At 44.2% G+C, this 17,398-nt stretch overlaps 1 protein-coding gene across 1 annotated transcript in view; it reads left to right on the plus strand.

The window, feature by feature from the left end:
• Positions 1-17,398, plus strand: part of CEP131 (centrosomal protein 131) — a 467,091-nt gene that overhangs the window by 69,029 nt on the left and 380,664 nt on the right. Inside the window, exon 6 of the mRNA XM_085617399.1 lies at positions 1,389-1,516. Coding sequence (XP_085473525.1) covers positions 1,389-1,516 — 128 coding nt within the window. The remainder of the gene's footprint in view (positions 1-1,388; positions 1,517-17,398) is intronic.

The following is a 17,398-nucleotide window of genomic DNA, read 5'->3' on the forward strand; positions in this document are numbered from 1 at the left end:
ACCAAGTGTGACCACACCGAGCCGTTCTCTACTTTCTCCCTGAGCAATGCAAGGGGCAGAATCACAACTCTTCTCTGTCCAAGTTTCAGAAGCACCTCACTATCCTGGCGATGTTGTATCCCTCTTAGAATCCACCTGGCCGAAGGCTCTCATCTTCCATTTGAAAAGGGACACCTATAGGAAGACTCTTGCCGGCCAGGCTTAGGCAGCCCTTAAATGGCCCAGCTCGCTAGGTGAAAGGAGGGAACTTTGTTGCCCTGTCACAGTAGAGCCTGTCATGGGGATGGGTCCTTGCTGGCTAGTTGTGGGGTGAAGATGCAACTGATCAGTTACACTCTGGAAGCCCTTGCTGTCCAGTTATGCGGGAGGTGGGCAAACTACCCAGTCTGTAGAGGAAGCCTTATTGGCCAGACGCAGTGAGGCAAGGCGGCCCCTGCTTGGCAAAATTTGGAAAATGGTGTCTTAAACTCGCACCATAAAATGAATTTCCTTAGCTATATCTCTATTCTCTAGCTCCTAACTGTGAGGGAGATTTCCAAGTGGTCTGTCCAGTATTTCACATCGGTCTTAATTGTGAGAGTTATTTGGATCTGGCCTGTTAGACAATCCTTTCTTTTCCCCTGAATATGAAACTACGCATCCCCTGGTATTGCTGCATCATTAGTTGAAGCACAGCAAGGAGAGGAGAGAGAGGAACATCATAACTAGGAGCATGGCTGAGGTGATCAGGGACATCGTGAGGAAGATGGGAAAGGGATGGACTTTGTGACAAGGAGCAGTGAAGACTGGAATAGGTGAAAAACACCATTAGTGTGATGGAAAGTGTAGAGAAACACTTTGATAGTGAGTACTGTGATGCAGGCTACACTCATGTGAGCGGATTAGGAAGAGACCAGCAACATAGGCCTGGGTGGTCAGAGAAAGGCAGTACACTGTTGACTTACCTGTGCCTTCCTTATGCACAATGTTCAACAATATCAGTTTGATGGTGTTGGGAGTGATGTGTCTAGCTGGGCACAAAGTTATTAGCCCTAAACAAGCTGATTTCTTATACAACAGTCAATGGCTACTGGCGTAGGACTGCTTCAAAATCTCTTGGAGCATAAAGCTCTGTCAAAGCACTGATGATGAGCAGAGGAGAAACTGCAGGAGGGAGCAAGAGGAACAGAATAAAGATAGAGGTGACAGTGCTTACTGGCCTTGCTACTCATTGGTAAGACTAGTAATTCCCTTTTAGTATTTTTTTTTTTGCACACTTGCTTGCCGCTCCTCCCATAATTCAGGTGTCAGTGCTCATCAGAATGGCCTGTTCTATAGTGTGCGTGCTATAAAAATGGCAGAATTTGCCTTACAGAAATGCTAAATTAACAACATTGTGATATTCACAGGATGAGCAACCCAGAGTCTTCCCTATCCCGGCCAGTGCTCGCAGTGGCAGCAGTGTTGATTCTCCAGCCGGCTTAAGGAAGAGAGAACACACATTGCCCCTGGCTCCGAACTTCACTGCCAACAACAGGTGAGAGGACCAGGCACTGGAAAAGCATCACCTCCTGTGCTTGAAACTTCTTTCTTGGTTGTTGTTCTTGTTCATTATATTTTTCTCTTTCCGCCTCTGATGCCATAAGTAGAGGGACTGACACTTTATGTTCTCACAGGCGTTTTCACCTTATTTCATTGTAGGGATTCCCCAAAAATATAATGTGTTTTATCCACAACATATATATATATACTGGAAGGCAAATAAAGTAACAATCACAACTAACATACACAGGAGGAACATAAAGTGCACGCAAAATCACATGGATGATATGATAAGCACAGTACAGTGTAACGCCAAGGAAGAAAGAATACTGTTCAGAGGGCCCCGGGGTTTGCCCAATTACTGAAAGAGTTTATTCAACAGGAATCTTTTGACTTCCAGCTTGAACACTGTTGTTCTGGTGATTCTGCGTATTTCTGGAGGAAGAGAGTTCCATATCCTAGGAGCCGCGCCAGAGAAGGCTCTGTTAGAGGTTCTTTTTTTGTTAAGGATAGGTGGTTTCAAAAGAAAGGTAGTAGAGCTTCTAGAGTCTCTTACACCACAAGATAGTTCAAGTTTTTGCGCCAGATACCTGGGCGTCTTGAAGTGGATAGCTTTGTGTGTCATCGTGGCAATTTTTAGCTGTATTCTTGATTCATAGGGGAGCCAATTTAGAGATTTAAGGACTGGCGAAATGCGCTCATTGCGTTTGGTGCCTGTAACCAATCTCGCAGCAGCATTCAGTGAGGCCCTAAGCGGGGCCAGAGTGTATTTGGGCAGGCCACAAAGGGTAGCACTGCCGTAATCTAGCCTCGGTAGGACAAGCGCTTGGACCACCTGTTTGAACTCTTTAAGTGGAAGGAAAGGTTTGATGTTTCTTAGTGTCCTTATCAAGTGGTTTGCCCCTTTACATGTGTTGCTGATATGCTTTTTCATATTCAGGTTCTTGTCTAAGGTGACTCCTAGAGATTTGGCAGAGTTTACGATGAGCGGAGTGCCGTTGAACGCAGTGAGGTGACTCATCCAGAGGTCAAGGTTGGGGGGTGTAACTCGGAGGGGAGACGAACAAGAATTCGTTTTTGATGTGTTGAGCAGGAGATGGTTCTCGGTTAGCCAGTTTTGAGTGAACGTTAGGATGGAGTTAAGTGATATTAGGTTTTCAGGGGATGAGATTTTCAAGTAGAGTTGTGTGTCATCGGCATACATGTGGAAATGAATATCCATGGAGCTCAGTGCGTTAGCTAATGGTTCCAAGAAAAGGTTGAAGAGGATAGGGGATAAGGCGGATCCTTGGGGGACCCCCATGAGAACTGGCGAGGGCTTGTAGAGAGAGTGGTTTGCCTTGACTCTTTGCGATCTGTGATGGAGGAAGGACGAGAACCACTGTAGCACCTGATTGCCAAAACCCATCCTGTTTTGCAGGATGGATAAGAGGTTGTCATGGTTGACCGTGTCGAAGGCAGAGGAGAGGTCGAGGAGGATCAGGAGGCAGGATTCATTTTGATCGAGAATTTTTAGAATGTCATCAATCACAAGTATGAGTGCCGATTCAGTGCTATGCCCCTTCCGGAAGCCAGATTGATGTTGGTCCAAGAGCTGGTAGTTCTCAATGTGAGCACAGAGTTGGAATTGAACGCATTTTTCAAGGAGTTTCGCAAGTGTGGGTATGTTGGAGATGGGTCGGAAATTGTTGAGGTCTGATCTATCTGCGTTAGGTTTTTTTAGTATGGGGGATACATAGGCGGCTTTTAAGCACTCGGGGATTGTGCCTTGTGACAGAGACGCGTTTACAATCCTTGTCCAGGTGGGAATGAGTGCGTTCTTGATTTCCTTGAAAATGGATGGGGGTAACGGGTCACTGAAGTGATTGGAAGGGTTGATTATTCAGGAGAATCTTTTTGATATCTTGTTCACTGAGCGGGGTAAAGGTGTCCCAGGCCGCGTTGTTCTTAGGGATCAGGGGGGTATAGTTGAGCTTTTCAAAGAGGACAGGAGACGAGGCTGCCCTGGAGGAAAGGAGACCAGTATTCTTAGCAGCGAGGTCGGATGATATGCGTTTAGATTTCTCAATGAAGAAGGAGGCGAGATCCTCGCATGAGGGTGGACTACTTCCATGTTCCGATAGGTTAGGACCTACAATTGATTGTTGTTTGACCAATTCGAAGAGTTTCTTGGGGCGGTTTGAAGCTTGATCTAATTGGAGTCTGAAATAGTTAGACTTGGCGTTCCTAATTTGTTTATGGTAAACGCTCCTGATATCTCTTAGGAGTTTAAGTTGGTGCGTGGAGGGATTCGATCTCCAGGCGCTTTCAGATGCCCTAAGATTGCGACGTTCCATGTTTAGGTTTTCATTAAACCAAGGTTTGGATATTTTGGAGGAGGCATTTTTGAGTTTGAGTGGCGCCATGTCATTCATGATGTTGGAGATGGTCGCATTATAGGAGTCAGTGAGTAATTGCACCTCCGTCAAGTCCGCATGAGCGTCAAGGGTCGATGTACAGAGGGCTGCTAGCTCAACAGGATTTACTAGTCTGAGGTCCCTTTTCCATATCTTTGATTTTGATGGTTGGGCCCTCCACACCTGTACTTCCTTGTTAATAAAAAAGAGGATGCAGTGGTGGTCAGACCAGTCACATGGGGTAATGGAGTCCAAAGAGACGGTTTGCCCCTTCGTAATAATGAGGTCAAGAATTTTCCCCTTGTTATGGGTTGGTTGGTCACAGTGCTGGGTCAGATCCTTGTCATTCAGAAAGGCTTTAAGGCTTGACACTGCCGGGTCTATGGAGTTTGCCCAGTGAAGATTAAAGTCACCGAGGAAGATTTGGGGCACGGCTGAGTCTAAATTGCTAGAAATTATTTCAAATAATTCCTCAATGAAGGGGAGATTGTCTCCCGGGGGGTGGTAGAAAGTGTGGAGTTTGCAGACTGGAAGGTTCTTACTTGATATGTTGAGACAGAGATATTCACAGGAGGAGGGCGCATGGGACTCAACGGGAGAGATCGAAAGTGAGTTTCTATGAATACAGGCTAAGCCCCCACCCAGTTTCCCAACTCTATCTAACCTAATAATATCATGAGTGGGAGGTACTAGGATGTCGAGAATCGGAGTGGAAGCGGGATTTAACCAAGTTTCAGTAAGGATGATAACATCTAGGTCCAAATGTTGTATTAGATCAAAGATGTCAGTGGCGTGTCTACTGGCTGATCTGCAGTTTAGAAGTACACATTTAATTCGTAGTGGCTTTGAGGAAGGAGGAGTCTGGGTGACATTCACGTGAGTGAGATTGATCTTATTAATGCCTCTGGGATTGACAGGCGGTCCTCTATTTGGGTACATCGTACGAGAGGCTTAAATGTGTAAACATTAATATCCTTACGAATTTGTTAGAAATGGTTATACTCCCTCCCACAAATAAAAATCAAGGCATTTTACTCTACTTGGTGTTTTAACCTCGGGGTCGGACTGCCCCACGACCCCCTAATTCACACATAAGAATCATCTCTCACAGGAGATGCTCTGCACGATCAACTCAAGTCAGCTGGCACTGTCTATTTTTAGGTCTCGCAGACCTGCGTTGCAGCACGCATGCGTTGCTCGCGTCTGTGAGACATATTGTGGGTGAGTATATTTCAGAAGGGGGCTTGAAGCCCCGCCGCTCATTTTCATTGGGTAGCGTCACCATTTATGGTAAACGGAGGCTTCCCATTGAAAGTGAGGCTTCTGTGTTACCGCCCTTTGTCCTTTTGGGACGGCCCATCCGGACCGGGTCTCCTGCTTCACGGCTGTCGTGAAGCAATTTCTTATCTCAGAGGCGTGTTATGTAAACAAGCATCTAAGATCCAGTCCTGATGGGCCTCCCAAAAGGAGACAAGGCGTCGTGTGTTTATTTTTGCATCGTGCTTTCGCTTTCAGTGAAAGCGCAATGCAAATATAAACAGCGCTATGGCGAGCGCTTGTTTTTGTATACAGCGCTAGCTTCCTGGCTGGGTAGGCGTCTCTGCTCTAAAGTGAGGTAAGGCCCTATCTGGGAACGTGGGTGATGGGTGTGTGAGAGTGCGCCTCGAATCACGGCTGCGCGTTAGGGGGGGGGAGATGTACAGTGTCCCCGGGAGAGTGTGTGCCCTCACCACTTGTTCTTTACTGAGGCGGGACAATGGCAAGTTTACAGTGCCCCGGGGGAACAAGGAAGGACCGACTAGTGTGCTCCTGTACTATCACGTAGGCTATGGTCTGCCCCCCCAACCCCCCGGGGCACAAGCAGGCATCCACTCCGGTGAGCCTTCCTTACGGATTAGCTACTCTTCCATCAAACATGGTATTTTAAGAACTCGATAGTGAGCAGGATTCGAAATTAAGCATGGCGCCAGTCCCTTCGGTAGATGGAGCAAAACCAAAAGGGATGATGGTGGGAGTGTTGAACATTGCAAGCACTCACCCCCAGTCAACTGATCTGGGTTTAATCCATCATCATTCTTTAGCTCACTCCGCCACCCCAGTTCAGACATGGCCATATGCAAATCAGTCTGACTCTGTGCCTCTTGGGAACAGTCCAGCCCGAACTGCCAAGCCATGTCTTCCTTGGACCGGAAACAAGCATCCTGGGATCGGTTTCTGGCTAATCAGCCGTCATCAGCCAGGCTAGCTTGAATCCAGTGGCAAAGTGAGCAAGGGACCCACGTCTGGGCATACCCTGCCAACTTGGGGCGAACAAAGCAAAACCAAAGGGGATGAAGGACGGAGTGTTGAACATTGCAAGCACTCACCCCCAGTCAACTGATCTGAGGTTAATCCATCATCATTCTTTAGCTCGGTAGATGGAACCAGAAAGTAAACGGCATGATAACTCCATAAAGAGATCTGACCCAGAAGCTCTCAACCTCACGGTGCTGAACAAGTCCACACACTGGCAGTGCACTGACACGCGCGGGGAAATGCACGAAACCGGGAATCTGAAAAGTCAAGACGATAGGGACAAGCGCTATGGGAGCTCGTCTCCTCTGGCTTTCCACGCCCCGCACTTCCATCGGCTACACACTGTGCTCTGCAAACTATGGCATGTATTAATTCATTCATACATTCAATCTTGTGATTGACATATATACCATAGATACGCGTATGGAGTCCTGTCCCGATACCATGTCTAAAAGATACACAATAATAAATTTAATTTATTGTACAACGCGTTGTGCAGCTCAGGCTACTGAACGATTCAGTAAACAAGTTTATAGAATTAATTACATTTCTTAAATAGCACAATTTCTTATTTGGTTTTAGCATTACGACTTTTTGTAAAATATTGGAACCATTGAATAGGGAGAAAATGTGACGTACCTAGAATCACACAATGTGGAAAAGTTAAGTGTTTGGGATTCAAAATTTGGACCTGTTTGTATCCAAGCCTGCAATTCGGCTACTAAACTAAGCACCTGCCTTTATACTTTCGTTTAAAGCCCAAGGCAGGGAATGAACAATGGGTCCTCCCATGAATCCATGCAACCTGGACACTCTGTTTCCCGCTCTGTGTTTTTTCTTTTTACAAACAAATACATTTGTGTGATCCGCGTCTTCCTCGCCATGGTCCCTTATTATTTTGAGGTGTGGTATTCCTCCGATGAGTAAAACATGCCTGTGCCGTGGAAAATTGGCGAAGGAGGATATCGAAGTCCAACCTGCTTCTAAAAGTTCCTGTCTTGGGCAGATGAGGGCACAAAGGCAGAGGGAAACGAAGGTATTTGTCCAAGATCATATAATCTAGGCGGTGTATAGATGCCGGGAATAGAAACAACTGGGTATCACCACTCCAGGACGGAATCCACATCCAGTAGAGTCCATTCGCCACATTCCGGGAGCCTCCGCCTGAGTGGAATATATTTCTGCCCATGATTGGAGGGGCTGACTGTACGGCTGCTGTTACCGGGATATTTAATCATAGCCTAGACCACCCCCATCGCTCTTACTTGCTCAATCCCCCTCACACGGCTTACTTTCTCCTGTACCTACTGTCCTTTGCGATTCTTTTGACAACACTTTTCCTAATTATTTATCTGCTTTTTCACCTCTCCTTCCTCTTTTCTGCTCTCGATTAATTTTCTGTGCTGACGCCTTATAGATTTTTCTCCTCACAAACGTCACTGCCCCATCGAATTTCTTTTCCCAATCTTAATTTATTTCATTTCTTGGTTTAAGCCTGCCTTTCTCCTTTCCTGCCTAATTTAATTTAGTTCTAGGCCCCTTGTATTTTTGCCATTCTCTTTCCATGTGGTAGTTATCTTGCTTGAATATTTTCTACCAGCATTAGCACTGACTTGTGGGTGAACACGTTTTTTCCCCTATGTTAACTCTATGCATAGTGTTGTGCCAACCCGTGGCCAGGAAAGGCCCTGTGCGTGGAGGAACCCCTTAAACCTTTTGGCGGATGATTAGATGTACTCCTAAAAGTGAAGGTGGAAATGATTGCCACACCGTACGAGCACTCAAGAAGTAAACACTCTCCTGCACTTTACTGCAGTAAGGAGACACCATACAATAAAGGACACTATACCAGCGAGTAAGTATGTGCTAGTAATGCAGTGCCCTTGCCTCTGTTCGCTGCCAACAAAAGGACACCCAAGGCCTCTGCACCGTGTAGACTTTGCTTTTTAGAGGTCAACTTCACAAACAAAACTTCACTAGATGTGACTGAGAGGAAAATCAAGTTCTCCAGGGAGGTCAAAATACCCTTGGATAGTTTTCAAACAGTTTTTGCCTGCCGTTGGCTTTTGAGGTGGCAGCTTCACGTCCCTCATGTCTGTATTTTGGGTAGGTGAAGTCTTGAGTGGGATGGAAGGAATGGTTGGAAAACTGGGAGATCAGACAAAGAATCACCCAATTGTATCCTGTTTCGGCTCCTGCCTTGTTGTGGGGTGGGGTGTGTGTGATAGTGTTCTGTGTTATGGTGTCATCCGAGACTTACTGCACACAGCTGGGGAACACGCTGCATGCATGACCATGCCCCTTGTAAGCACGTGCACACAAAGGTGGAGGGGTTGATTTAAGGCACAGGGTGGTGCATACCTCTGAAAAACTGGCCGAGTCTCGTTGGCTGTTTGGATACTTACCGTACATTCCTATAGCAATAGGTCTCACCTGCGACACAGCTCTTGACTATGTTAATGTTTTCAGTCATCTTGTGCAGCAGCGCGACTGCTGTGCAGTATGATAGAAAGTAAAAAAAAATCAAGCATTTACAATGCAATAGGTCTCGCATTTGCGAGAGTTTAAGCTATTGGCATTGTAAATGACAATGCCTTTTATTTATGTTTGAAAAACCAAAACATAACATTGTTATTTACAATGCCAATAGCTCTAACATAAACAAATGCGAGACCTATTGCATTTCCAATGCTTGTTAGATGAACGAATGAAGACTAAAGTTTTTTATTCAACAGCATTTAAGTCTCCTTTTAGGACGTTTCATATGGATGGATGGATAATTACACCTCAACTTTATGGACAGTTGAGAACATGTTGATTAATATGTGATTGGCTAATGTGAAAGCATTACTTTACTTGATCGTGGGGTGCTTCCCTTCGGGAGATTATTCTTAAATGTGTAAATCCCGATAGGTATGAACTATGTTCCTAATTCCTGCCTACCTCTTCCGCCTTATTTAGAGTTTCCATCTCAGACTCAAGGCTCAAACTGAAGTTAAATGAGTACGTTCACTGGGAAATCTCCTCTTGTTTGGCTTGCTGTGTGTGCATACTTTGACGAAGAATGCATCTTTTCATCTTTAGATTACAGTTCGCTTGTTTTTTTTATGTTTTAGCATACAGTATTAGTAAGGCTGTTTTTTACAAACAGGAAGAAAGAGAAATGGAAGTAAATAGGCATTAATACTCCTCAAGGAAACAACAATATTGTTTGTGACTACAAGGTATCCTCGGACAGTCTTTCCCTCCCTCCAAGTATAGACAGAGTGCCCTGTTGCAGCGTAGCTTGTTTTATGTAACCTGTAGCAGCGGTCAGGGAGCTATTCAGAATACCGATAGCTAGCATGCATCTTGGCATGAAGATGTTCCTCTAACTATGGAGCGATAAGAGAGGACTTTGCTGAGGCTGGGGTGGTATTTCTCAGGACTGCTCTCCACCTCGCAGCTGAGCCGGCACCTCCTGCATGTTCCTTGCTTGCAGGATACTGCTCAGTTATGCTTTGGACCTGTATTCTATCAAGATATGGGATGCTGGTGGTCTGTGTGTCGGGTGACTTACTGCTTGAGTTGTTGGATGCTCAATTGTAGTGACAGATTATCAGTACGGACTCGGGCACTGGTAGCGGGTGCATGATTGTAGTACTAGTGGTCACATGGTTAGGAATCCAAGCGATAGGCAAGTCAGAACTAAAGAGGACCAAGGGTCATTATCTACACAGTAATGTCCTCTCTGGCAGCTAACAGTGCTGCTAGCATGTTGTTGTGTGGTCTTGAGTAGTACCCCGAGACCCCACAAGCATATTGTCTCTACTCTATTCACCCACTTGCAGAGTGAGGGAGCAAGTTTCACGCCTTCCATCATGTGTGGCACCCACTCCACTGGTATATACTGGCCGGAGCTGCATGGGGAGGAAACAGGAAGCAGAGTAACAGCTGTACCACTAAACTCACCAGTATGTGTTAGCTGTCGTGCAAAGACAGCCACCAGTATTGTCTGTGCCTTCGCCTCCCCTGGAGGGTGTCACACGGGGCATTTCCTCTCTTTTCCCCTGGAGTTGCTGTCACTGAATTAAATCTCCTGCTGTTGTGCATTATTCCTAGTGCTTGTGTTTGAAAAGGTATCATGTTTACATTTAAAAAAAAAAAGTTTTGGGTGTTGATCATAGGCATGGTTACAAGCCAGAAGTCACAATGACAGATGCCATTTTCAGATTGTTTTTGGGTTCTGTTTTGCCATCTGGATAAGTAACTGTTTCCTTACAGCAGTTGCTGAAGGGAAAAGCATGAATATGAGGACATCTATAGAGTCTTTTCAGCCCTGGTCAGAGTACTTGGACTATGAAACCTTATTACCAGTTAGTGCCAGTGTTCTGGGCAATCTGATGAGCTGGGAAGACCCCAGCAGTATGTTGTCAAATTACTCTTCTTTGTGCAGATGAAGCATGGGTCTAAACTGAAGGTGAAACAATCCCCATTCCTTGCTAAAATGGGGTGGTACAGGGCAAATGCCTGTTGTCCGTAGAGGTTCTTGTCCCCTAATAACTAAGTTATGCAAGGATTAGAGACATGCCACAAACTTTTCAAAGTGAGTAGAAAGTTGCAGGTGATGGACATTTCATTGCATGCTTGTTTATTAGGAAGTCTGTTTCTTGTAGAGCCTTGGATAGAAGATGTGGACAGATATTCAGGAGCTGTTAGGATTCAGCCTCAGACCTGGGGTTCTCCAGGGGCCAGACCTGAAAAACGTCAGGAAAAGACACTAGGAGACATCGTTGCCCTGTCTAACAAACTATATCCGCTGCACGAACACACACACGGGCTTAGAAGCTCAGGAAGGTGGGGAAGTGGAGACTGGGATGATCCTTCCCTGCTGGGGCTGCGATGCTCTGAGCAGTTGGGGGTCAGGAACTAGTTTCCCTTTTAGGCTATTTCAGACAGTGCCCACTTTAAACAAGCATTTGCAATGCAATAGGTCTCGCATTAGGGAAAGTTTGAGCTATTGGCGTTGCTAATAATAATGCAGCGCCAATAGCTCAAACTTTATATTTAATATAATTGTTTTTATTAACCATTAATGAGTTCGACATTGTGCATTACATATGAGAGTTATACGATCACTAAGAGCTGACAACAGTGTGTTACAGAGCACTTTTCCATGAGACAAGGCAGTTACAGTATTTACAGTGAAGTTGGTTCATCATGGGAAGGGAGAGCAGGTGGGACACAATTATTTCCCTGATAAGCATTCCATTTGCACCATACAGCTCTCCTTTTTTGGGGGTATCCACGTGCAACATATACTGTTTTTGCTCTGGCCATGCAAAGGTCCATATCCGCTTTCCAAGCCAATATTAATAGCTCAAACATTTAGTAACGCAAGAGCTATTGCATTACAAATCAATCGTGGCACTCACGCTTTAGCTTCAAACATCTTAAGATAAAGCGCAGGTGTTGCGATTGCTTCAAAAGTGAAGAAATAAAAATGGCGGCTGCACGCTTTTTTTCTATTTACTTTTGTTACAATGGCGGCACCTGTGCTTTAGCTTTAAACATCTTAAGCTAAAGTGTGGGTGCTGCGATTGCTTCAAAAGTAAAGAAATCGAAAAATAAATGCACATTTTTTGCACAGCTTCATGCCTATATCCTGAATACTGAACACACCAGAGGGGATGGGCCCCTTATACAAGTATGGCTGGGCCACCATAAATTATCACCCTAAAAAATGCCGAAACCGATTATCACTCAACACACATAGTACTAATGAGCACTGTACTTAATAATAGTGATGAAACTTATTTTTGCATTGAATTTTGTCTTTCAATTTTTTGTCATATACAAAAGATTCTTTCTTCCCAAAGTGTCAGATAATTCCTACACCTAACCACCCTGTCAGCAAAATATATTATCACGAAAACATTGCAGCATAAAAATTAAACACCAGAAAACATATTCCATAGAAAAAAAGAAAAAAAAACATGAACATTACACAGATCATGAGACTGTACATCTACTTTTGCGTGACTTATTTAAACAAATACAGAATTTAAATTTTAACACTTTTGTGCATACAGTTCAGAACTCAAATAACCCATCACAGATAACCTAGAACAAGCATTGGCATAGCCAATAGGTCTCGCCTTTGGGACCTTATAAGTATTTAGTTATGCAGCACAATTTCCTTGGTGCAACAACATCAACTGTTGCATGGCGTAACACTTATAAGGTCCCAAAGGCGAGACCTATTAGCTATGCCAATGCTTGTCTATTGAGCTTCACTTGTGATGGACCACTGAGGCCCTATGGATATGACCTTAGAGAAGACATTGTTACACACTGACATAAGCAACGGATGCTGTATTTCTGCCAAAAGTGAAGCATCGAATAAGGACGAAACAGTCCGTGGGCCCGTGCATATTCTACACATGCATAGGACACATATACACTACACACATATGTTACAACACATATATATTACTACAAACATATATTACTACACATATATTTCTAAGCACATTTATTACTACACTGAGATCAGTTGCTTTTGCATCTGCCTCTCATGGGTAGGATAAAATGTGCTTCTTGAGCTGCGTCCTTTGTCATTCCCTGATTCTGTAATCCCAAAACTCCTTTCTTAAAGGGACCCCTCTACACTGCGGGGCCATCTCGTGCTGAGACAAAGTATGAACACATTGGCACTGTATGTGTGCGATAAGATGGGCCCTCCAGGTACACTAAGAATGACCTGTTCCACATTTAGAAAGGCACATGCCACTCATGTGTTACGCGTTACAGACCCAAAACAAGCCACGTAAATGAGTTCTCTCTGAAATCTCTACAGTAATACTTTCATTCTGGAGCAATTCTTGGGACATAATTACGAGTGGTCCAGAGAGGGTGCGAGGTGTCATACCAAATAAAATCTGAATGTACTGGATCAGCTAAATTGCACCCCACGTTTTTCACGGTCCATGGGGTCAAAAAACCTGGCGCCACTGATGAGTTCATTAATATGGCAATTAAGTGTTTATCACACCTGTACAGAAGCTGAATTCATTGTCAGTTAAATGTCGGCACATTTGACATTACCGAAAGAGAGAGGAGAACTAAAGTGCTATCATAATGAGACATATTAACCGCTAATGCCCATAACATTGTAACAGCACCGACAAAAATTGCACAGCCATCTCGAAAAGATGGTTCTATAATCCAGGCTCCTTGAAGTAGTACATCTTCGATTTTAAGACATGTCTCTTCAAGATTATTAGACCACCCAGGAAGGCATTCCGCTTAAAGTGCTATTCAATGGGTAACGTCGAACTAGAAACATTACATTTATGCTTATCACTGCGGGCTTTAAATATGACCCTTTTCGGAACTGGAGCGGTGGAAGTAAAACGAGAAAACATTTACAGCAAGGCAGACTATACTTGGCTCAGGCATAATATGAATTCAAATTCAGAAACAAAACGTAAAGTTTGGCAAAATCGTTTAACAGTATGCATATATTTACTGTGCCAGAAATGCAATCCCAACAGGACATAAGACCCAGACGTAAGCCACATGAAACTGCAACACTCAAGTCAAACGACTAGTCATGAAGGCACACAATTGCTGCTTTGACTCGCTGTGCCCACATATATAACCAGTGAAATAAATGTTATAATAAAAGTACTTGGGAAAATACAATACTGGCAAGCAAATATTTATTGTATTCGTGTATGTATAGGAGCATCTGTGCACAATAAAAACACGTACGTGTGTTTTCTAAACGTCCTAGACAGTTCTTAAAATAAAAATACAAGTCAGATCCAGCCTCTGGAACGTGCAAAGTAAGTCAGACACAGCAAAACAATCCATTTTGATAATCATTGGATTGCAACATTGATATTACGCCAATTTCTCTGCTCTACAGAGATGTAAATAGAAATTATGAAAGAAAAGAGCACGAGAAAAAAGAGTGGAGAAAACCACGTGTGAAAAAGAAAGAGAAGAATCAAAAAAAAGAGAAAGAGAGCGAGCACCCGAGAGTAGAAAAAAGAGTGGAGAAATCCAGGTATGAAAAAGGAAGAGAAGAATCAAAAAGAGAGAGAGCGAGCGCCTGGGTGTGCTGCGTGCGCGCAGACGCAGTCTGCTGTTTTTCGAAGCACATACTCGTGCTTGTGGCGCACCGCTGCGCATTCCCGCAAGGTGTATGCCGCCACAAGCACGAGTATATGCTTCGAAAAACAGCTGAACTACGGCTAAAGGTCCTCCTATGCAGCGCATGTACGCTGCGTAGGCGATACCTAAAAACTATCATATTACTGATGTTCCTAACTAATAGGCATAGCAACCATGCGAGATCGAGAATTCCCGTAGCTCAGAGCCTGAATCTTACAGTGAAGCTCGTCACTGTAATTACTCCCTCTCTGCGCTCTGACATTCTGTCACTGCTACAATAATATCTGCTCATGCATTTTTAGGTACGCAGCACACAAAGTACACCTCACACATTCCACCAAAAACTTCATATCCAAAGCTAGATGCCCCGGTGCTGCGTCCGTCGCCAATGTGTCTATCAGCTAAAAAAAAAAAAACAACTCAGCGACACAGCAGGGTTGATCCACCACATGATCTTTACTGCAGAGCTTGACTAAGAACTGGCGTCAGAGCAAAATTGTGTATTCGTGATAGATAACAGACAGGTGCACTATAAAGCAGGTACATTTAAATGATCGTCAGAAATGCACAAGACTGTTCCAATACGTGCATAGTGCTTTTGTGCGGCACTGGCCAACTATGCATGGTTGCAGCACAGACCAGACCGAATGCAAATTTGAGGACAGTAACATGTAGTGGATGAAGAATGCAGAAACACACTTGTGTAGCTCTGTGAGATGCATATCTCTTACCTTACGTTGGCACTTGCGCCGATAATGGCACTACTTGCTGCAACACCTGCTGCAGGGAAGAGGCTCCTGCTCACACCGTACAGATGCCATAGCTTGGAACAGCATCCAAAACAATAAACCTAAACTTAGGACAAGCCTGCATGCTCATGCCATGCCAGCCCTTATCTGTTTCCGTGAACACACCGCTGTCGGCCATCTTGGAGTACTAGACGATCTTGTTGCAGTCAAAGCCGTCTCTTAAAACTTCTAGCACACAAATATGTTAACATCAACTCTTTACTGCAATTAAAAGACCTGTATACCGCCATATGTGAATTAACATTAATATTTTAAGCATGCAGTTAATTTATGTAACTCCTGTAAGGTCAGAGGCGGCGTCCACAGACTCCGTGCTGATAAAATAAAAAGACAAAGGTTGTTTACGTACCAGTAGAAAAATAGGAATGCCATCCAAACAAGCGCGGCATCCTGAAGTTGATACCATGCTGATGGACAAGGAGAGGGAAACACAAGCAGCAATGGCCAGAAGTAAAAATAAAAAGTTCTCCCAAACAAAGATGAAAAATTAAAACTGTACTTCACCGGTGCTCCTCAGCATTAAACGGAAGTGAACTATCAGCTGCTCAAGGGAGTTAGGAGGCAGGGAAGAAGAGCGACGCTTGAGTAAACCAATGGCAAGCAGCAGGCGAGATTACGCACAGTATGAGTGATTACCTCAGGTTTTGCAGACGGCGCTTGTGCGCTGATGCTCGACCTAAAAAGAAGTTGTTGAGCTCCCGCTGTTCTTGTCTTAAGTTTGCACCCATTTAGCGCTCTAACACGTTTGTTCTATTTTCCCTTTCCCTGATTCCCTTTGCAGTTCCCACTTAGGCTGGGTTCTAGGCTCCCCCTCCCCATCTCTGATTTCCTAGATTCCTGGACTACTCACAACTTGTTGTTCCTCCCTCTCCTTGGTGTTCATACTGATGATTCATAAACCGTAGATTTGCGTGCTTGAAGCTCTCTCCCCTTATGGTTCCATGGCTGTTTCCTGGTAGCTGGTGGGCTTCCTTCACCCGATCCTGGTAAGCGCCATTCTAAATTTTGGGCCATGGTTAGGTTAATGCTAATTACTAATTTGATTCTACGGTGTTGTATTCTGTGATATAGAAACCTGAATATCTAGTGAGTCCTTGTGAACATCCTTTTATGTTTGGAGCTGTATTGATGGTTGGACCAAGTCTCCCTCTTCCCCCCCCCCCCCCCACTCCTCTGCCTCTCTCCTTCTCCCCTTCTCTCCCTCTCTGCCTCTCTCTCTTTCTCTCTCTCTGCCTCTCTACCACTCTCTACCATACTCCTCCTTTTCCCTGGGGTAGCTTATTCTCAGGCTTGTCTCTCTTCATGTTGAGGGTACTCTGTCCGGAAGAGAGGTGGATTTTCCCAGATCCTAAGAAACCATGACCCGCCTCAATTTTCATACAGGCAAATTATGAAGAATGAACTGGCAAGCAGTTGGTTCTTTGGTAACACTTCTCTTTAGTGTCTTGCTGTGTAATTCTCCAGAGTTTTTTTTTGTAGTTTCTTTATTCCCCTTACTTATTAATAAATAAAAATGTTTCTTTTGAAAGTTAACTGTTGCGCTCTGTATGGAAAAATGTAGCACTGTGCTTATCTCCAGCAAGTACGGAGGAATACAGAAGGTTTGTAGTCCGGCTTTCTGCCCTTCGTTGACACTTCGGAACAGCACAGCTCACTATCTCCATATTGACAGTGAAAGGCAGTGAAGCTTATTCACCATCTCATTCCTATTAAAATGATACTGGTCATGGATGCTTTCTTGGTCTGTATCTTGTCTTGTTGCCGTATGGGTTATTGGTCCAGTACCCATATCCTGTAGTGTTGTGGTGAGACATACGTTGAACCTGTATCGTGTGAATTTTTTTACACAGTTTACATTTGTCTTGAATCTGTATCCTAAGTTGCTTTAGGAAATAATTAGGTGAACCTGACTCAGTAGGATACTGATTATCTAACTTTTAATCAGTAGCCTTGTGAGTTTTAAGAGGTTATTTATATCTGTGTCCGGTTGTGTTTTACTACATAACTTAAATAGACCTGGAATGTTTATTCTGCTATCTTTTAGGGCATCAAGTAGAAGTATTTTTAATCTGTATCCAGACCTATTTTAGGACACTGGGCAAGTCAACTCTGAATCTATATCCTGCGATAGGGCACCAGGTTATTCTTTAAAACTATATTCTGTGGTCTTTTAGGACACTGGGCAGATATAGGTGCACAGCGTAGAATGATTCTTGA

Source organism: Triturus cristatus, chromosome 7 (assembly GCF_964204655.1).
Source record: "Triturus cristatus chromosome 7, aTriCri1.1, whole genome shotgun sequence".
Lineage (NCBI taxonomy): Eukaryota > Metazoa > Chordata > Amphibia > Caudata > Salamandridae > Triturus > Triturus cristatus.